General features: G+C 44.3%; 1 protein-coding gene across 1 annotated transcript in view; it reads left to right on the top strand.

The window, feature by feature from the left end:
* CDH18 (cadherin 18) overlaps window positions 1-21,740 on the top strand; it is a 485,140-nt gene that overhangs the window by 177,848 nt on the left and 285,552 nt on the right. The window contains exon 3 of the mRNA XM_019541925.1: window positions 15,313-15,794. Coding sequence (XP_019397470.1) covers window positions 15,567-15,794 — 228 coding nt within the window. The 5' untranslated portion in view covers window positions 15,313-15,566. The remainder of the gene's footprint in view (window positions 1-15,312; window positions 15,795-21,740) is intronic.

The raw sequence follows: 21,740 nt of genomic DNA, 5'->3' as shown, positions 1-21,740 counted from the left end.
GGGTGGTATCCAGCTCTGGGGGGGGTTACATGGCCACATAGGAAGCTGGCGTGGGTGCAGGGAGCATGTCCCACTCCACTGCCATGTGCTGTAGCCAGCAGGCACTCCTCACGCCACCTTGCCCACTCCCTGCACAGTACTCTGCAGCCATGCACCACACCCCCCTCCCTGGGTGCCTCACCCTTTCCCCAGCCAGCTTCTCACACGGCACCCTGCAGCCATGTGCCCCCATGCACCATGTCTCCCTGTGGCCATGTGCTGCAGCCAGCCAGGTTTCCTCTAAGCTGCACGGTGTGTTGGGTGCACTCATGCCATGCTGTCAGGTGTGCCTGCATGCCTATGTATGCCACACAGCTTAGAGGGAATGCTGCAGCTGGCATGCAGTGCCTGAGCCCAGCTGTCTGCTCCCCATGTGGCGCTACCCCCCCACCACAGCCAGGCGTAATGCCCCCTCCTCTCACAAGCCACAACCCCCACATGGCCAGTTCCCTCCACTCCCCCGCATCACAGTGGGTAGTACAGCCTGGTCCTGCCTACCTTCATCCCTGCATCTGCCTCCACCTGTCTGTCTCTCTGTCAGTAAGGCTCTGGGCCGTGCATGCACAGTTGGCTCAGAGCGTTATGGACAGATAGACACACAGCCAGAAGTGGTAAGGATTTTATTATATTAGAACTAGAGAATGCCCAGAAAGGGGCAAATAGGACCATTAGTGGTATGAAGGGACTTCTATCTGAGAAGAGACTAAAGAGAGTTGAAAGAGAGTGATCGGCAGGGTCCCTATTTTAATGAGCGCCTTCCTTGATGGCTTTGCAAAGGGGAACCCTGCCAAAGTCCATCACTCACTAGCACCAGACAGCAGTGGTCCTAAGCTGTAGACTTCTGCGGAATGTCAGTGCCAGTCATGGCAGTAACCATGCATAGAAAGTAGGCAGTGCTATTTTACTTCCCATGTCATTCTGGTGAGTACCATGAGGTTGGCCTCTGGTATCATCATAGGTGGCAGAAGGGGAGGGCCTAACAGGGCTTAGCCCTCCAAAATTCAGAGCAGCAGTAGAGCCACAAGGCAGCTGAGGGCTTCCAGTGTAGCAGAGGTAGAGGTAGGGGACTCGGGCTGGGGCTAGGGGAGGGGCAGGTGCTGCACAAATGGTGGGGCATGCAAATGAACTGTGAGTGGCTCATCTGGAGGATGCAACTCCTGCTGCTGCCTTCACCTCGGGGGTTGGGGGGGTGGGCATGTGCCCCTGGATCTTCATCAGGCAGGTGCAGGGTGCACTAGACTGCTCCTGGCCAGGGGTGCCAGGCTGGGAAGAACCCAGTGCAGCCTCTGCACCAGTCCACAGTGGCACTTGCCCTGCACAGATCTGGGGGCACGTGCTCCCCTCCCATGCCTCCAAGAATGCATGCAGCAATGGAAACTGCCACCCCCCCCCAAGTGGCCCCCCCCCCCGGAGCAGGGCAGATTTGGGGGTCCCAGGGGCTCTGTCTCCTCCAGCCTGATGACGCATCCAAGGCTGGCCCTGGTTCAGCCCCAAGCTCTGGGCCCCCTGGGTGGTGTGGGGCCAGTGCAGGGAGGCAGCCAGGACTTTTGCGGAGATGGGGGGTGCTGGTGCTGGGTAACGACTCTGGGCGTAGGAGAAGGGGCAGCCACATGGGCATAGTAGGCCCCAGCCCTGATCCTGGCCTTGGTAGGAAGAACTCCTAAAATACTTACAAGCTCGGCAGTGCTATGTTTGCTAGCACCATGACCAAAAGAGACTTGTGGGTCCTGATTGACCACAAGAATACAAGTCACCAATGCGATGCTGTAGCTGACAAAGCAAACCCAATTCTTGCGTGCATCTACTGATTCATCTCAAGCAAAACTAGGGATGTCATCCTCCCATTTCACTCAGCCTTGGTGAGGCTGCAGCTGGAGTACTACATCCAGATTTGGGCCCTCCACTTCAGGAGGGATGTGGAAAAGCTTGAGAGAGTCCAGAGGTGTTTCTTTACATGATCTGTATTGATGTAGGGTAATGATTCTCTCCCGCCCTGGCTGTCCTGTACCATATTGAACAGGGCAACCCCTTGGGGCTGGTGAAAAACCACTGTAAAATACCTATTAAGCAGGTTGGCTTTTTCTTGGGTGTCATAGTTTCATAGTTGGTAGGGTAGGAGGGCACCTGGGCAGATCATCAAGTCTGACCCCCTGCCATGGGCAGGGAAGAATACTGGGGTCAAACAACCCCGGCAAGGTGTCTATCTAGCCTCCTTTTGAAGGCCCCCAGGGCAGGAGTGAGCACCACTTCCTTTGGAAGTTGGTTCCAGATCTTAGCCACCCTGACTGTGAAGTTGTGCCTCCTGATATCCAGCCTGAATCTACTCTCTGTCAACTTCCGTCTGTTATTCCTTGTTACTCCTGGTAGTGCTCGGGGGAACAGGGACGCTCCCATTGCCTGCTGGTCTCCCTTGGCCAGTTTATAGACAGCCACCACATCCCCTCTCAGCCTTCTCTTGTGGAGGCTGAACAGGTTCAGGTCTCATAGCCTCTCCTCGTAGGGCCTGCCCAGCTGCCCCCTGATCATGCAAGTGGCCCTCCTCTGGTCCTTCTCGATGTTGTCCACATCCCTCCTGAAGTGTGGTGCCCAGAACTGGATGCAGTATGCCAGCTGTGTCCTGACCAATGTCATATAGAGGGGGAGGATCACCTCCTTGGACCTGCTCATGATGCATCTGTGGATGCATGACAAGGTGTGGTTAGCCTTCCAGACTGTGTTCCCACATTGGCGGCCCATGTTCATCTTGGAGTCGTAATGACTCCAAGATCCTTTTCTCCCTCTGTGCTGACGAGAAGGGAGTTCCCTAGCTTGCACGTATGCTGCTGGTTCTTTCTCCCTGGGTGCAGTACCCTGTACTTGTCAGTATTGAATCCCATCTTATTCTCATCCGTCTACCCATGTAACCTGTCCAGATCCAATTGCAGCCTGTCCCCCCGCTTCTAGTTGCCCACTTCTCCCCACATCTTAGTGTCATCTGCATATTTGAACAAGGTACTTTTCACCCCCTCGTCCAAGTCGCTGGTGAAGATGTTGAACAGTACAGGCCCAAAGACCAAGCCCTGGGGGACCCCACTGCCCACATCCCTCCAGGTCAAAAATGACATGTCCACCACCACTCTGTGGGTGCAGCCCTCCAGCCAACTGGCAACCCATCTGACTGTGTAGGTCTTCTATTCCATCTTCTATTTTTTTTTTTTTTTAAATGAGAATGGTGTGAGAGACTGTGTCAAAGGCCTTCCTAATGTCCAGAAAGACTATGTCCACCGTGACACCTGCGTCCAAGAATTTTGTGACCTGGCCATAGAAGGCCACCAGGTTGGTCTGACGGGACCTGCCTCTAATGAACCCGTGTTGGTTGCCCCGAAGCATATACTCCCCTGCTTGCCCCTTGTAGATGTGCACCTGGATAATTTTCTCAAAGAGCTTTGCCATGACCAAGGTAAGACTAACAGGCCTATAATTTCCTGGGTCCTCCTTCCTCCCTTTTTTGAAAATGGGGACCACATTGGCCCTCTTCCAGTCCTCCGGCACCTCGCCAGAGCACCACGAATGCTCATAAAGCTGTGACAGGGGTCCCGCAATAACCTCTGCTAATTCCCTCAGCACTCTGGGGTGGAGATCATCTGGACCTGCTGATTAGAACACATCCAGTCCCACCAGAAGTTTCCTGACTAGGTCCTTTCTGACCCTGGCCCTGACTGCACCTCTCCTGGGACCGTTGGGGATCCCGGTGGCAGGGATGACCTGGTCCCTGCTCAGAAAAATGGAGGCAAAGAAATTGTTACATAGGTTACCTTGGTCGGTTGTCAGTTGTCCCATTTGGTTTAGCAGGGGCCCAGTGCTACCCTTGCTTTTCTTCTGGCTCCCCACATACCTAAAAAGGACGTGTAATCAGTTGGAGTTCAGACACAGCCTTGGCTTTCCTGGTTCGCTCCCTGTGCAGAATATGCTTCTATTGGCACCTAATTCGTAATTTTGCCAAGCCCAGTGTAGGATTGGCACTGTTCTGGACTTTCTGATTTTTTTAATGTCCAATGCTAGTGCTGCAAAGTTTTGACTGTCCATGCTTTCCTGAATGATATCAATCAGGTCTACAACAGTGTGGCCTACACTCTCTCCAAGCACAGCTAACTCTGCTAGTCACCTGATCCCTGTTTCTCAATTCAAAATTCCTACACGGTTGCCAATACCCTGCATCTGTTCTGCTGGCAAGGGCACTATTGCTGTCTCAACAGAAGTCTGACCACCTCTAGGACCTGGGTGCTTCCTTGACCCCCATGGGTGCTGAGGTGTTACCTGTCACTGTGGGCTGCATGGATCTTTCTAAAGCAGACCCACAGGTCTCACCTGTCTTGAAACTAAAGCTACTTCCACACGAAGATGCCAAATCATCAAAGCTATCACAGAGGCTCACTATCTTTTGTGTAACCCTAGGAGACTACTCCTAGGGTTACCTGACAGACTATAATTGCCTCTGCAATTCCTCAGTCTGCCTTCTGTGCAGCACATGGCATTCTGTGCCAGTCTGCCGTGCAGTGGTGTTTTTCTCCCTCTGTGAGGTGCTGTTTCCGTATCACTTTAAAAGCGGCTTCCAGATCTTCTGCCTCTCTCATCCATAACCTTTTCTCATCTAATTCTAAATCTAACTGCTTCTTAGCAGCTTTAAGCTCTTCCTTCAAAGCTAATATCTCCCTAGCATCACACCAGGCACTGCCCTGGAATGCCTTAGCTTCATTCAGCAGCTTATCGATTTCAGCAGAATTGTTTGCTTCTAGTGGAGCTAACTGCTGTTTCAAACTTCTCGTTAAAGCTACCTCATTTTTAGCTTTCTCTGACGGACTCATTACACATTAAAAAATTCCAAACAGCTTTGGAATCAGAAACAGCCTGAAAATCTTCCAGGCTTTTTCATTCTGTTTCCTACCATTAAGCAAATTTGCCAGCAGGCACATAAAACCTCATATGCTAACTCTGTATTGGACAACTCAGTGTCCATCCAAAACATTACGTCTTTGACACAATAGGACTAAGCATACTTCTTTCTTAGTTGTGGCTCTATCCACGCTACCTACCTCACACTGTTGGGTATGCCCCTGAGTATAGCAGCAATAGGACCCCCTGATGTGCATCTTCCCCATGTTTCACCATCTCTGAGCTGAGGGAAGGGACTGCTGCTGCTAATGCCAGGCCAGGACTCCTGGAAGGTAGCTAAAAAGCCTATGTTCTCCAGCAGGCTGTTGTTGAACTGCCAGTAGGCTGGCCCTGGATGTTCAGATTGAAGCATGACCTGAGTGTACATTAGATGGTGGTTGCTGAAGGGGCACAGCCTAATGCTACAGGCATGGACTTGGGTGATGTTTAGTATATAGAGATGTAGATTAGGTCCAGTTGGGAGTGGTGTGCCTGCTGCTCCTTCACCCTGACAAAGGTGTGAAGGTAGTGGTGTCATCAGGGTGGTGGGCATGCTACCCATTCACCAGGGAGTGGTCGATGATAACCCTGCTGAGGATGCCTGCAGTGGCCCAGTTCCAGTCCCTCCCAGTGCAGCCCTGCACCTTGAGGGTGATGTTAAAGTCCCTGCCAATGTTGAGGGTTACCACATTAAGTGACCTCATTGATGGAGGGTCTTGTTAGGTTTGATATGGCTTTTGTGAAAGACAGTGCAAGCCACACTCCCCATCAGCAATCCTGCAGCCCTCCCATAGGCATAAAGGGCATTGTTAAACCTGAGGGCCCACTGGTATTTGCTTATGTTGCTCCACTTACGTCCCTTGCCTTCCCCCATGAGAGGCCTCACTGAGTTGAGGACTTAGTGGAAATCTGCTCAGTGCAGCGTGCTCTCCAGGAATTGGAGGCACTGCTGATCCCTGCAGATGCTGACTGTCATTTCTGGCAGGCTCTTTCTCCTTCCCACTCCCTGTGAAGAAGAAGGACGAGCAGCCCTTGCCTTTGCCCTTCCCCTGTTTTGCTTTGTGGGGAGGCTAGCAAGTGGGGAGAGAACATGGGACTTGCTGCGTGGGGGTCCAGGATACCTCCTCTGGTTGCACTGTGGGGTGTGAGGGTAGTGTGCATATAAGGGGCTGTGACTGAAGGCTGAGGGGGGGAGGACAAAAAGACAAGGACACACAACAGGGAGTGGAGAAAACACATTGCAGACTTACTCAGCTGAAAAACAAAACAGTAGGGAGAAGGGGAGTACAACAGAGGTCTCACAACATTAGAGTAGGTACAGGGGTGCTGCTGCAGTAGCTAGCAGGATTTAGGTGGTGTTTACTGGTATAGGGCCCCCACTGGCATTGTGGGGTCCCCTCTTGATGTGAGCAGCCATTACTGTAGGTGGTGGCTGGTGAAGCAGGAGACCTTCCCTCCCACTGAGAGGGGATGGGGCTGCAGGTCCAGGTGAAGGTGGTGGTAGCAGGGAGAACAGGACCAGCTTAGTAAAGCTCCTGCTGCTCCTGAGTCAGTAACTCTAACAGCACCAGGGGAAAGTGGTGACACTCCTTAGTAGTTTGCTGTGTTTGATGGGCCTATCATATGACCCACTAAATGGGAGTTCTTATGTTTTAAAATTTTAATATGAATAAAAACAGGACATAAGGAAGGGGAAGCTGGGAAGTGAAGAGTGCACATATCCAAATGTTTATCTATACCTAGGGTGACCACACATCCTGGATTGGCCAGGGAAGCCCTAGATATCGGAGGTCGGTCCTGGCTAGCCAGTGAAAATTAAAACTAATGTCCTGGGCATGGGATGCAGAGGCAGAGCTGCAGGAGCTGTGAAATAGGAAGCCCTGACAGAAAGCAAAATTGCCCATTAACACTAATTGTTACTTCAAAGTTGATCACTAACACCTGTGAAGTAAAGAACAATCCCTCATTAACAGGCCATTCAGAGCCTGCCCTGGGAGTTGTTGGGAGGTGTTCCAGATTGCACATTGTCCCACATGGTCACCCTATCTGTTTCCCTCCCAACTATGCAGTAGATCCAATTATAATAATAATAATAATAATAATAATAATAATAATAAAATCAGCGATAATATCCTTACCTCTCACATTTTCCTTAGACCATCATGGCTACAACATCACTTCAACTCTACCTAAGTAATGAAATTTAGTGCCAAGTTCCATAACTTGATTGGATGCCAGTCCTGTCCAGGGCTATGATGAGATGCTTCACAGGATGTAGAAAGGATGCAGAAAGTTAGAAAAATGGGGCTACACTTAATAAAACATGAATTCAAATTTGTAATTAATATGAGGTTTAGAATTTGGGACAGAGGTTCATGGCAGGACTTGTTAAGGGCCATCTTAATTGCATCTCATATTAGACTGTGCTTTTTCCAGATGGTAAAGTATGCCCATTTTATATTACTATGCTCTTACTAGCTCCATGGGAATTCATTAGAAACCTGCTGCCATACAAAGCAGTAAGCAGTTTATTGTAATGATTTTCAGCAGTGCTAGCAGAGCTGTCCCACATCATCATATTTAATTATTTATTTTAATTTCAACTCCCAGCAACAATCTCCTGAGGTATACAACTCATTTGCGTGAGAGTTCCCAGGAGACAGCAGTCATACGAGTCTACTCTGCAGCAGCATATATCAGTATAACACAAAAAACATAAAGCAGGACACTTACTCTGAAATTGAAGACAGCAGCATTGAGAGCACTTGGCTCATGGAGAGTCGGGTCTGGGAGCATCATCCTAAATATCAAAAAGTTCAGTCCAACATTTATTTTAGTCTCTTCCCAGTCAAGTGTGCCTGAAATTTACTTTAGTATAGCCTGAAAGAAAATGACTCTTTTTCTTTTTACAACTTTATCACAAAGAAAACTAATCTTTCTGAGGCATATTTACTTTGTTTAAAGGGGTCCTAGAGTATGTGTTTGTGTGTGAGCATAAAAAATGAATTTGAGCTTCTAGGCTTTAATAAATAAATGTGTGAAGAGTAGAAGCTGGGTTCTTTAACAAATGAGATCTGTCTCTTGCGTATTTATCTGAGCAATTATTTTTAAAAGGAGTTAAAGAAAACTAAGGCATGTTTAAATATTCTTTTATGGGGAAGAATAAACTATTAAAAGCTTTCTTTCCAGTTGCAAAGCCCTCAGACACTCATATATAGTTATCCAGCCAACACAGAATATTTTGTGGTAGTCATGGCCTGCATTTTTCAATAAAAAAAATCAAGCAAGCTCTTGTTTCACTTGATATCCTTTTATTTTGTGAAGCCTTCCTGAAATTACTCATATGTAATAAAAAACAAAGAAACATTACTTTTTCTCTGTGTTTTTAGGTCACCTTTAAGTTAACTTTCTCCCATTTGATTCAGAAAGACATGTCAGGCCATAAGTAACACAGTATACAGGATTTATGTGAGCATTTATGAATTAATTCTGTAGATCACTTGTGGGGGGAAAAATTCTGTGCAATAAATCTTGTTTTTTAATGGCATCGTCTAAATTTGTACTGCTGCATTTATTTATATTTGCTTTTTATAAGCAAGCAACATTTTCCACAAAACTAATTTACAAATTTCCACAAAGGCAAGTTAGATAGTACTATTTTCACATACATGTATTGCTGAATAGCTCCATTGAGAGAAATCTATTTTTTGAATTTTTTTCATTGTTTTTCTTTCCTTTATTTTGTACAGTATGTGAACCCAAATCTGTTTTCTTTTAGCCTTTAAAATGGAAGTGGGGGATTGTAAAGACAAAATTAAGAATTTTTAATTTGTCAATTGCTTTCTAACTTTCATTGAATTCATATCAGTATATATTGGAACATAATAATTCCACCTACTTTAGTTTAACTGTAATCTCTAAATAAGGTATTATTGGGAAATCATGTGTTCAGATATAACAAGATATTTTGAAATGGTCAAGAGGAAATGTTTTCTACTAGGCATAGTGGTTTAACTAAGCAAAGTAAAACTCATCAATAGTCTTGGATTTTGGACCCTAGACATAAAGGTGATTAAATAAAGAAATAGATTGCCTAGAAAGGTTGTGGGATCTCATCTATTATTTATTTATTTATTTATTTATTTATTACGGATTTGACAAATGCTTGTCTGGGATGGCTTACAGAGAGATAATGCTGATCTGGGATAATGCTTGTCTGGGATGGCTTACAGAGAGGAGCTCCAGGCCACAGTCCAGAGACTGCATTCCATCAGGGACTGTGAGCAGGAGACAATCTCCTACTCCCCCAGGAGCCGGAGAGTAGACCACGGTCTCCCTCCAGGACAAGGGAGGACTCCAGGACCTCCCATTCTGTCCAGTCAGGGGGATGGACCAAGGTGGTCAAGGGCCCGAAGGCCTGCCACACCAAGGCTACTGCTCCTCCACAGCTTAGCAACAGGTATGCACCTCTTGCAGCTCCAGCTGAGCCTGGTGAGTTGCCAGCTACCACAGGCAACACAGGCTCACCTGCAGCTACTGCCCCCGCTCTCCCCAAGACAAAATGTGACGTGTTTGTTGTGGGAGACTCCATCCTGAGAGGGATCTGCTGTCCCAACCCCTTATCCCAGGGGGCCTGCATCTGAGACATTGAGGAGAAGATCCCTAAGCTCCTCCAGCCCACAGACCACTATCCCATGCTCCTTATTCATGTGGGCACCAGTGACATGGCTCGGAGTGATCCCAGCTGGGTCATGAGGTGCTACAGGGATTTGGGAGTGGGGCTAAAGCATCTGGGGGCACAGGTGGTATTCTCTTTGATCCTCTCAGTCTCGGGGTATGGGCTGAGGAGGGAGAGGAGGATCCAGGTAGTTAACCAAAGACTGGTGCTGGTGTCATTGGGAAGGCTTTGGCTTCCATGACCACAGCCCGCTCTTTGGTGAGAGAGGCAGCGAGCTGCTGGGAAGAGATGGCCTCCACCCCTCTCTGCTGGGGAGGAGGCTCTTCTCAGCCAGGCTGGCTGACCTGCTCCACCAGGCTTTAAACTAAGGCTGCTGGGGGTGGAGGAACTACCGCCACTGCTGGCCTGCTGAGCAACGCTTGCAAAGCCAGCAGGCCAAGGCACTTAAGGGAGCCCACCCCTGCCTCAGCCCTGGTACAATCTGCGGGCAAGGCAAGAGCCCCCAATGGGACACTTGCCTGCCTGTACACAAATGCCAGGAGCTTGGGGAATAAGCAGGAGGAACTCATCCTGCTGCTTCACACAAATAATTACTACATCATAGGGATAACGGAGACCTGGTGGGACTCCACCCATGACTGGACCATGGGTATAGATGGCTATACATTGTACAGAAGAGATTGGGTAGATAAAAGTGACGGGGGTGTAGCTCTCTATGCTAAGAAAAGCTATGTGTCCCTGCAAGCAGGGGAGTTCAGGAAGAGTGGTTGCTCCTCAAGGGAGTGATCCTCAGTGCACAAGCTAATTCTATTCCATCTCAAAGGAAAGGCAGCAAGAGGGTGCAAAGCAACTCCCATGGCTCTCCAGGGATCTAGCAGACCTCTTGAGGCTAAAAAGAAAGGCCTACAAAGGATGGAAGATGGGATTCACTTCCATGGAGGAGTATTCTGCACTGGTCCGGTCCTGCAGGGAGCAAACCAGGAAAGCCAAGGCTGCAACTGAACTCCAACTAGCTTCGAGCATCAAGGACAATAAAAAGTCCTTTTTCAGATATGTGGGGAGCCGGAGGAAAAGCAAGGGCAACACTGAACGCCTGCTGAACCAGATGGGACAGCTGACAACTGATGCCCAGGAAAAAGCCAACCTATTAAATGGATACTTTGCATCAGTCTTTCATCAGTCCCATGGGACACCCGTGCCCACTAAAGGACAGGGAGGTCCGGGTGAGGGAGATCCCCTGCCCTCCATCAATGCTGACCTCATGAACGAATACCTTGAGAGACTGGATACCTTCAAGTCAGCTGGCCCTGACAGTCTACACCCCAGGGTACTCAAGGAGCTGGCGAGCATCATAGCCCAGCCTCTGGCATAGATCTTTGAAAACTCCTGGCACTCTGGTGTAGTGCCCAAAGACTGGAAGAAGGCCAATATGGTGCCTGTCTTCAAAAAAGGGAGGAAAGTGGATCAGGCTAACTCCAGGCCCATCAGCCTGACTTCTATCCTGGGGGAGGTCTTAGAAAAGTTTATTAAAGAGGCCATCCTTAATGGACTGGCCAATGCCAACATCCTGAGGGATTGCCAGCATGGGTTTGTTGTGGGTAGGTCTTGGTTGACTAATCTCATTTCCTTCTACAACCATGAGACCCATCACCTTGACAAGGGAGAAGAGATTGATGTCATATATATTGACTTCTTTAAAAAAGCCTTCAATCTGGTATCCCATGATCACCTCTTGGCAGAACTGGCCAATTATGTCCTTGGGTCCATTACAATCCGCTGGCTGGAGAATTGGCTCCGTGGTCGGACCCAGAGGGTAGTAATTGATGGAAGTCAATCATCATGGTGCCCTGTGACCAGTGGGGTCCTCCAAGGCTCTGTCCTTGGACCTATATTGTTCAACTTCTTCATTAATGATGAGGACATTGGAGTCGGAAGCAGACTGGCCAGGTTCGCTGATGACACCAAACTTTGGGGCAGAGCATCCTCACCAGAAGACAGGAGGGCGATACAGGCTCAGCAAATGGGCAGATGAGAACCTGATGGTGTTTAACACTGAAAAATGCAAGGTTCTCCACCTTGGGAGAAAAAACCTGTAGCATCATTATAGGCTCGGCAGTGCTATGTGGGCTAGCACTATGGAAGAAAGAGACTTGGGGGTCATGGTTGACCACAAAATGAACATGAGCCTGCAATGCGATGCTGCGGCTAGTAAAGCGAGCAAAATGCTGGCTTGTATCCATTGATGCTTCTCAAGCAAATCCCAGGACATCATTCTCCCCTTGTACTCGGCCTTGGTGAGGCTACAGCTGGAGTACTGCATCCAGTTTTGGGTTCCACAATTCCAAAAAGGATGTGGAGAAGCTTGAGAGAGTCCAGAGAAGAGTCACGTGCATGATCAGAGGTCAGGAAAACAGACCTTACGATGACAGGCTGAGAGCCATGGGACTCTTCAGCTTGCAAAAGTGCAGGCTCAGGGGTAATCTGATGGCCACCTATAAGTTTATCAGGGGCCACCTATAAGTTTATCAGGGGTGACCACCAGTACCTGGGGGAACATTTATTCACCAGAGCACCCCAAGGGATGACAAGGTTGAACAGGTATAAACCACTGTAAGACCATTTCAGGCTGGACATAAGGAAGAATTTCTTTATTGTCTGAGCCCCCAAGGCCTGGAACAGCCTGCCATCGGAGGTGGTTCAAGCACCTACACTGAACACCTTCGAGAGTAATTTGGATGTTTACCTTGCTGGGATCCTATGACCCCAGCTGAATTCCTGCCTTTCCGGTGGGAGGCTGGACTCCATCTTCCAAGGTCCTTTCCAGCCCTAATTTCTATGAAATCTATGAATGCTGTTTTCAGCAGGGGGATCTGACTTAAATGGACTGTTGAGATCCCTTTCAGCCTTTTTTTTAATTATTATTTCTTAATTTGATTTGTAGCAGAAGATGGAGTGTCCTGCAATACCTCTCTGTGCATAAGTCCAGCATATAGTCCTTGATTTAGTTTCCCCATCTCCAAAATGAGAACAATAATGCTAAACTCCAGGAGTATGTTATGTGAGGCTTAATGGGTTAATCTTAATAAAGTGTTTTGAGAGGAATGAGAGATGGGTAACCATGTATTTTCTATTGTGACATTGACTATCCCATATCCTTTATGTATCTTTGAGACAAGATATTAAAACTGGGATTGGGAAATAAATAAACTTTAAAATCTACACAGGTATTTTCTCTTGGGTCTGAAATGCTGTATTGTTAACATCACATAAGTGTCCGCTTTTGCAAACTAGTTGGTTGCAATGGAAAATATGTGTCTCATGGGTTTTTCTACCTGTTAATTAGAAGCAAAGGTCAGTCAGGTATTTGGTCTGTGCTTTTGATGACACTCAGTGAACTATATTTGGACTCAGTACGAATTCTGAAAAAAAAAGTGTCTAGTGTTCCAAAGGGGAAATTTCATTGAAACATGTATAGAAAGATGGAGAAATCTGTTAACTATACAGCAATTGGTGAGCTCCTACTCCTATTTATTTCCTTTCATTTCTAAATTCTTCTCATAATATTTTCTAGGGTTTGTTTCTTTTTCATTCCCAGGGACATCTTGGTAGAATGGATTTCTTTTCACTATTCCAGTGTGCATGTTCAGGTTGTTATTCTTTTCCCTTTGACTGACATTTTAGATGGTTAAACAATACAGCATGAAGGGCAGGGGTGTGATTATCATAAGATAATCACACCCATAGGTGTAAAGAATAACAACATGTTCCACATACAGGTTTCTCTATTAGCTCTGTAGAAAAAGAAACCAAAGAACAAAACTTTGTGTTCCTCTCCCTTTCCTGACTGTCAAGAATACGATGTTCTTCCTTTACCTCAAAAATGTTGCTCAAACATTTTCTAGCCCGGGGGGCGGGGCGGAAGGAATTGCAAGGAAAATTAGTGCTGATATTTGTTGAATGTGTTCAGTAGCAAAGAGGAGCAGTAGAAACAGCTAACTTTAAACAAACAAAATATAAGTAAATATTTCTTCTGTTTTTGTACAAAAAGCTAGCTAATTTATCTAATTGCAGATTTGTTCTTCTAGTAAAAAAGGGCAGTTTTGATTCCAGTGCTGCAATGACTGCTTGTTGATTTTTGTATAATGTTTTGGAAGCACTGAACATCTAACCTCTTTAGAGATGATCCGTTGCTACAGAAATATTTTGGTAAATAAACAAACTCCTTGCTCTTATTTTATTTTTAAAATTTATCTTCCCTCTACCAGAGCCATGGATAACAACAGTGGTATCTAAGATGTGAAATACCACTTTTTTATCCAAAGCTGATTTTTCCTTCTTTAAAAGTAGAAGGGTTGAATGCACACTTGATAAATTTGCACCAATACAAATTGGGGAATGATTGGCTATGCTGCAGTGCTGCAGAAAAGGACCTGGGGAGTTATGAAACAACAGTGTGCTCTTGTTAGAGAAATAGCATACCGTGTTGTATTAATGGGAATGCCACTTGCAAGTCAGGGAAAGTGATTCAGTACTGCTGAGGCCTCCCTTGGAAGACTGTGTCTAGTTTTGTGCATTTCAAGAAAGGTGTAGACAAATTACAAAAGGTCAAGGGAAGAGCAATGGAACTGATTAGATGTGTAGGAAACATGAATTATGAAAAAAGCTTAGAAGAACTGGGATTATTTAGAGTGGAGAAGTGAACACTGGTGAGGGCAGGGGATTTAACGGCAGTTTGTCAAATCCCTGGAGGGTGATTACGAAAAGGGTGGAGTTAGACTCATGAGTCTAAGGTGGTCATGAGACGAGGATAAAAAGTAACAGTCTCAAGTGGCCACAAGGGAAATTTGAGTTGGATATTAAGAACTTCCCCAATATGAGAATCGTTAAGCAATTAAAATGATTGCCTAAAGAGGCTGTGGAAATTCCATCCTTGGAAGTTTTTAAAAGCTGATCAGACAGACACTTGGATGGGAAGGTTTAGACAACAATGTTGCTGCTGGGTGATATCCTGAAGTCCCTTTCATCCCTATGACTCTGTGATTTTTGGGTAAAAAACAAATATTTTTTTCATAATCCAAGCAGTGCTGATGTGTCCAAAAATGTTATGTATGTGCAGTTAATGTTTCTGTAAAGTTCCAGCAATAAAACCTAGATAATAGCAAGGAGTGTTTTGGCCCCAAGCTTCTGCAAGTATGCTTTACTTCTGACCTGGAGTAGCTATTTTTCCCTGGTATATTTTTTGAAACTGCCTATAGCTAATGAAGTTTTCCATATTCTTAGATTTCTGTGGAGAAGAAATTACACAAAGGCCAAAAATTCACTTTGTGTAAACTAACAAACATTATCCCTCATACAGTAATCTGTAGGTGAAAGGCCCAATCTTATACCACCAGTACCTTGTATTATCCAGTTCTCACAGCATACCTATTGTATGCACTTTGAAAGAGCCTCACTAATTCTTCAAATGCTTTAAAAAATGAACTGAAACACTCCACAAAAGTTTCAAAAGAAATTTTGGTTATCATAGAACTCTTTGAAGAACCAATTAGCACAACAGTGCATACGTCACCCGTTGAAGTGTAAAAACAAACAAACAAACAAAAAAAACAAAACAAACAAACAAAAAAACCTGAAATGACTCTTTTCAGTGAAGTGTAAATGATTTTCTTTTTTCCTTCTGCTAGGTAAAAAATGGTTGGTTGTGGCAGTGTATTGTGAAGACCTCAAGAAACACCAACAGTTTCTCCATTCAGTTTTCATGATGTAAATGAAGTCTGGCTTTTCCCCAATGGGCAGCTAAACCATGGACAGGCTAAAAAAAAAGTTTTGGACTGTCTTTCTAAACCAGGCTTCACCTTCCCCCTTGGAAACCTGTTAAAGGATTACAGTTGAAACGGACAAGAGAAAAGGAAACCTTGAACTGGAAAGTTAACCTACAATGAGAATTACGAGCACATCTTGTATCTGCCCAGTCCTAGTTTGTCTCTGTTTTGTGCAGAGATGTTATGGAACTGCTCACCATGGCTCCATCAAGGTGACTAGAAATCAAACCAAACACATAGAAGGTGAAACAGAAGTACACCATCGTCCCAAACGTGGATGGGTGTGGAACCAGTTCTTTGTTTTAGAAGAGCACATGGGACCAGATCCTCAATATGTGGGAAAGGTAAGACCTTATTTCTTTCTTATATAAGGTACAGCAACACTTGCAGAAGAAAATATTGTCAATTCAGGTTCTTCCCTTGCTGATGCCTTCAAATTTAAAGGAGATTCCCCAGAGTGAATGATTCTACAGACACTTCCAGTGTATTTGCCTGTTGCCCATATTTAGTTACAGTATTGAAGATAAAAATGATGTTGTTGTCATAAAAAAGCAATGTTGTTTAATACTTTTTAGAGTTCTATATTAAAAAGGCAAATGAAGGTTGCTGAATTGGGTGGACTTATGTACCTGCATCACATTCTGTATTACCCCATGTGTATAATGGATAATATACTAAGGTTAGCTACACATTTGATTAATTCAGGACAACTTTAAACTCTCTTCTGAGGCATATTTTGGAAACAAACTGAGCCCAGGAACACTGCAAGGACTGCTTTTTTTGCCTAGCTTTTGGGTAGTCAATCTGGGAGGGTTGTAGTAGAGAGGGGATACCATCCCACAATGTTTAAGTATAAGAAAAAGGGCCAGCAACAAGTTGGTTAACATTCTGCAGTAGTGTCTGTATGATATAATCCATGTTGAAACTATGTTAAAAGAATATGACACTTGCATAGTGGTGTATGAGCTTCAAAGTTAAAGGCTTGTTATACACAGTCCATTCATGTGTTATGATACCACTTTTTATTACATACACTAAATCAATGTTATCTTGCTTCATTTATCAAGAAAGATGACAAAGTTTACCATGGAAGCAAAGGCAGGTCAGCTAATAAATAGGAAAGAGGGCAAGGAAACAGAAATTATCATAAATTATCATCAACATGATGCATCCATGCTTAAGCCAAATGCACTCATAACTCATAAGACGTAATGGGTGAGGTGGTTCTACTAGAGAGTATTAATGCAATTATGCAGTTAGGCACTGCTTAAGCTTCTTCTATGGCTCTAATAAAGAAAGATTGAATTAGAATTGGAATAACTATAGGAAAAGACCAGTAGGAGTGGGTAAGTGAAGAGCCTATATTTAGAGGCCAAAGAGCTTGGAAAAGATTCCTGACAAACAGATTTACAGTAAAAGAAATAGATGTAAGAAAGCTAGCTGATTTCAATATAAAGCTGGGGAATGGACCCAAAAAGTCATGTCATCCATGTGTATGTGATAATTTACCATGTTCTAGGTACTATGTGCTGCCGTGGGGAGACTGCTTCCTAAACTGGAGTAGGGTAACGCAGCCCTGGGGTGGATTAATTAACATGAGGGAAAAATCTTTGGCACAGTTACTGAGCCTGCTTGAAGTGCCTTGGATAAATTATTTTCAGTATAGGAAGAAGCCTACCTGCAGCAGTGCTGTGTGGTTGAAGATATTATGCTGGACCTTGGTAAGCATGCGTAGCAGTGATTCCCAAAGGGTCTGTTACAGCACTCTAGTGTGCTGCAAGGCCAACAGAAATGTCCTGTGAAAAATTGGCAGTATCTAATGTTCTGTTTTTGCCCTCGTCTTTGCACAGAATGAAGATTTCTCAGTGAACAAGATTTGTTAGCATTTTTTTAATGGTTTCCTCTGAATGGGTGACCCCATCTCTCTTTGCTGTCCTGTGCACCCCCCCACACCTTTTTTTCTCTTAGAAGATTAAAGGGTATCATGCTCACAATTTGTGCGTCTGACTTGCCTCCTCAGCATTAGTACATTTATAGTAAATTTATACTTGCAGTACCTCTATGGGGTTTAGAAGCATTGGCAGTACCTTTTATATTTAGTGGTAACTTTGATTATTTGTTTTAATATGGAGATTGGTTGACCAACATTCCAACGTGAATTCATTAAGGAAGTGTGTTTTTGAAGACAAAAAAATAGTAGTAGTCAACCTAAGTGCAATATAAAGGCTATGTTGTGTTAGTGTTTCTTTTAGGTGCACTGCTGTTGCATTTTATTATATTTACTTTATCAAAATTTCATTTCATATACCTTTTAATTCATAAGAGTTTTTGATAGCAAGACCCTTGATCTATGGAAGAGGTTAAGTGGGAATCACACCATAATTTTAGGCTTCTGTTCAATGTCACTGCCCTGTCAATGCTGTCAATTATTATTTTAGTAGTCTATTCTGCCTCATTGATGTTAGTGTTAGCATTTGATATCTGCCCTTTCACATTTTTCACACCCAATTTGGGAATAGCATCACAAAAGCAGAGTCATTATGTAAAATGCTGTTATAATGATTGCAGTCATTGTCATGGAAATGTGTGCAAAGGACAAGAATAGGTCTGCAATCAAAATGGTACGGTTTTTCATCCTTATCATGATATGACTATCAAGGCGATGGATTAATTTACTGTCATTGTCTATTTGTTCTACAGCATGTGTTAGGACAACAAGTCATCGCCAGATTTTAATATACAATATATACCAACCCTTAACATATGTGATTTTTGAATTGTCTTAAAAAAATATTGCTTGCAGACTAGAAAATTGTATGAAATTAATAGTTATTAGTAATGCTTTTAAGATTTTCGTAAGTGCAGAGAACATGACAAAATATAGCCCTTTGCTGAGTGAGATTGTGATAAGAATGAGAAATGATCCTTTTGCACATGATCAATTCTCTATCTGGTTTTAAGATTGTTATTGGATTTCTTCACAGGGATTTATTTTTTTCCAAAACGATAGTTGATTTGGGGAAGATTTCCCTCCAAATATCCCAAGGGAACAAACCTATCTAACAGCTGCCTGACAAAATGTTTATTGTACATATGCAGTAAAGGAATGTCATCATGTGGGCCTTTTTGCTTCACAGGGTGTGTTCCAGCCTACATCAGATCTGCATTCAGTGAGATGGGGGTTTATGAGCAGATCTTACCCTTAAGAGTAATTGCAATGAGACAAAGCACTGCGTGTTCCAGGAAAGGTATAATTTTGAGCACTGAGGGAAGCAGGTTTTCTGAATATATATACACCCAGGAAGAACCCATATACACTCCATATACACCCCAGTCCCTCCATGTAGTTCACCCCTCTCGAAACAGCAGATTTGTTAGAGGAAATGCACAAAAAGTTTTATTGTTCTCTCATCTCCCATGATGTATACCAGTTACATTTCCCAGGCATTAAAAAAGCCAAACAACAGATTTAAAAAGTGTGTGCATGTGTGTAGGCATTTAAAATGTTCTTCCATTTTAAATGCCTGGAACAGACAGGTACCTGACTCCCTATGTTTAAAGGGCCAGCACACAGGAAATAGAATCATAGCTACACATCTTAAGTTGGAGAAGCAAGTAAATACACATGGATGGAAGGGGCAGCAAAAATATCTTGAATCTAGACTGTATAGCATTGAGTGAATATCCCTAGAGTGTATGACATAAAACAGATAGCATAAAGATACAAGCTTGGGATTCATGAGACTTAAACCTGTTTTCTTTGTGGATCCTTTGGTTCTGTGACGACTTAAGGGTGTTTCCCCCTTGTGCAACTACACAGCCCTTCCTACAAGGCATGAGTGAATCTGGTTATTCCTGCATTTCACTTTCTTAGGGTTATTTTCAAGAGTACTTCTCCCATAGCAGGAGGAGATTATTGTAGGGGGTTTTATTCTTATTTTTATTTTACCTGTCATCATATAATTCTTGTGAGATGTTATTTATAATGAGATGGTATGACAAATGAAAGAAATGTAGTAATATGACTACGAGATTAAAGCGTGTTACAAGTGTTATATATAGAGAAGTTGGTCAAGCTTTTTTAAGCAAATCATACAGCGCCATATTAAAATATTCACCTGAGAATTATATGGGAAAAGAGGTCTCAGTTGTCATCGTGGATTTTTAAAGTGACAATTTTATTATAGTTATTACTTTACTTTCCTTGAAAATTGAAGATATGGTGTATCAAGCACACTTCCTGGTAAAGAGAATGCAATTATATGACACGTAAGAGAATAGGTCTGACATGTCACAATGATGGCTGTAGTATTTTCCTGATTATATAAGAGAAATTACAGCTTCTCTGTCATAGTGTTAGTAAGGAGAGAAATTGAACTTACTTCTGCACAGACAACACTAGCATGAGCCCTGGCCTTAGCCCTTCAGTTTCACTTTCAGTTCTTTAGCCATGGGTTCCCCTGCACATTGAACATTATTATATGCTAAAAACCCCAAAAGTTTGAACATTATCATATGATAGACTAGTAAACTTTTTAAATTTATTTTAATCATTTGAAACGCTGCTTTTCTTTCTTCATAAAGAAAATGAAATGGGAAATGTATGTTCTGCAATCTTATTGAAGATTTTGCACATGGTTAGCTATTCTCGTGTCATTGTAAAGATGATCGCAAGTGGCATAATAACATCGAGAACAATATGTGCTTCATTTTATGCCTGTTTAAATTGTTTTTTTCACAACTAATAAATTCAGATAAAAATGATTTTTCCAGACTTTATAGCAATGTTATGGTAATAAAAATAAAATAGGAGCATGAATCTTCAAGCACAACTTCTTTGGTTCCTACCCTGACTTTGGGCATTTCCCAAAGATTATGACTTAATGTTAATATTATTATTGTTGTCATTGTTGTGGCTATTGTTATTGTTATTTTATCATTATTCAAATAATAAACAATATGTGTCTACATACATATATGCTTTTACTGCTTTAGAAAATATTGAAAAAGGATTGCAAAGCTGATGCATTAAAAAACAAATGCATTAAAATACTATTTTTGCTTTTAGTTTTTTGTCTTTCACACTAGAAATTCCTGCTTGTTGACCTTGATTGTTCACATGTAGCAGGGTTGTTTTGCTTTGTTTCATTTTGGGTTTCTTGATGCCCTCCTTCAGCCGTTTCACCAGTTCCTGCACTTCTGGTAACAGTGGTTTGCCACAGCCAGAAACATCAATCCTTGGAACTTGTGCATTTTGTTTTCAAGTTCCTTCACTACAAGGATTACCTGGCTCAGGAGGGCATTACCACTGCTGAGGCTCTTGGTGGCCTTGAGGAAGGGCTTCAGGACCACCAAGATCTGGGAGACAGTATACCACTAAGCTTTGTTAAGTGGGCCACTGATCCCAATCTCCCCATGCAAGACTATCTCATGAATGGCCATCTGTTGCTTGACCAGCCTTTCCAGCATCTGGTATGTGGAGTTCCACTGAGTCTCCACATTCTGCATGATTTTGTGCTGTGGAATGTTCAGCTCTGCCTGTTTGTCCCACAACATCTTGCCCCCTTGATGCTGTGGTGGAAGTCACCCACCACCTTCCTGCATTTTGAAATCAGGTGGCTGGTTGTGACGGCACCCTCTCCAGCAGCCCTGTCCCCTTCCAAGGTGTCCCTGATTATGAGATGCAGGTTGTGTGCCAGAAAGTGGATGCCAACAAAGTTGGCAACATGGATGGCTTTGACCATATTGGCCCCATTGTCAGTGACCATGAACCCTTGGGTGAGCTCACCCTGCCCAACAAGCCACCCCTGTGCCATGCCGTTCATGGCCCCCATGATCTCTGTTGCCATGTGGGACTCGTCCATCACCTTGGCTTGAAGGAGAACCCACTGAACAGCTTGACTGATTGCACCAGTGCTCTGTGAGGGAGGGGTAAGCACGATCTTCATCTCGGCTGCTCCAGTTGTCCAAGGTGAAGTGTAAGGCCACCTGTGGACCTACCTTGCACAGCTCCTTCCTCAAGTACTTCCTGCATGCCTCATACAGGGAGGGCACATTATATGATGGGGCCACAAGTGCCATAAGCCGTCTGAACTCTGGCCATTCAACTAAGGACAAGGGGTAGCAATCCACTCTGGGTGACATTGCTCACCTTGGATATCGTCCCTGTGTGCCCGCCTTTCCCCCACTGTTCCAGGGTGGCCTGCCTCTGTTTCGGGGGGATGGGAGTTTTTGAGCGAGAGGGGGACTTCTTTTTGGGCACTGGTGCCAGGCTGAGGAGGAGCAAGGGT

Source organism: Crocodylus porosus, unplaced genomic scaffold (assembly GCF_001723895.1).
Source record: "Crocodylus porosus isolate Cpor-Errol unplaced genomic scaffold, CroPor_comp1, whole genome shotgun sequence".
Lineage (NCBI taxonomy): Eukaryota > Metazoa > Chordata > Crocodylia > Crocodylidae > Crocodylus > Crocodylus porosus.
The sequence above is the reverse complement of the archived record's forward strand: the minus strand, read 5'-3'. Positions and strand labels throughout refer to the sequence as shown.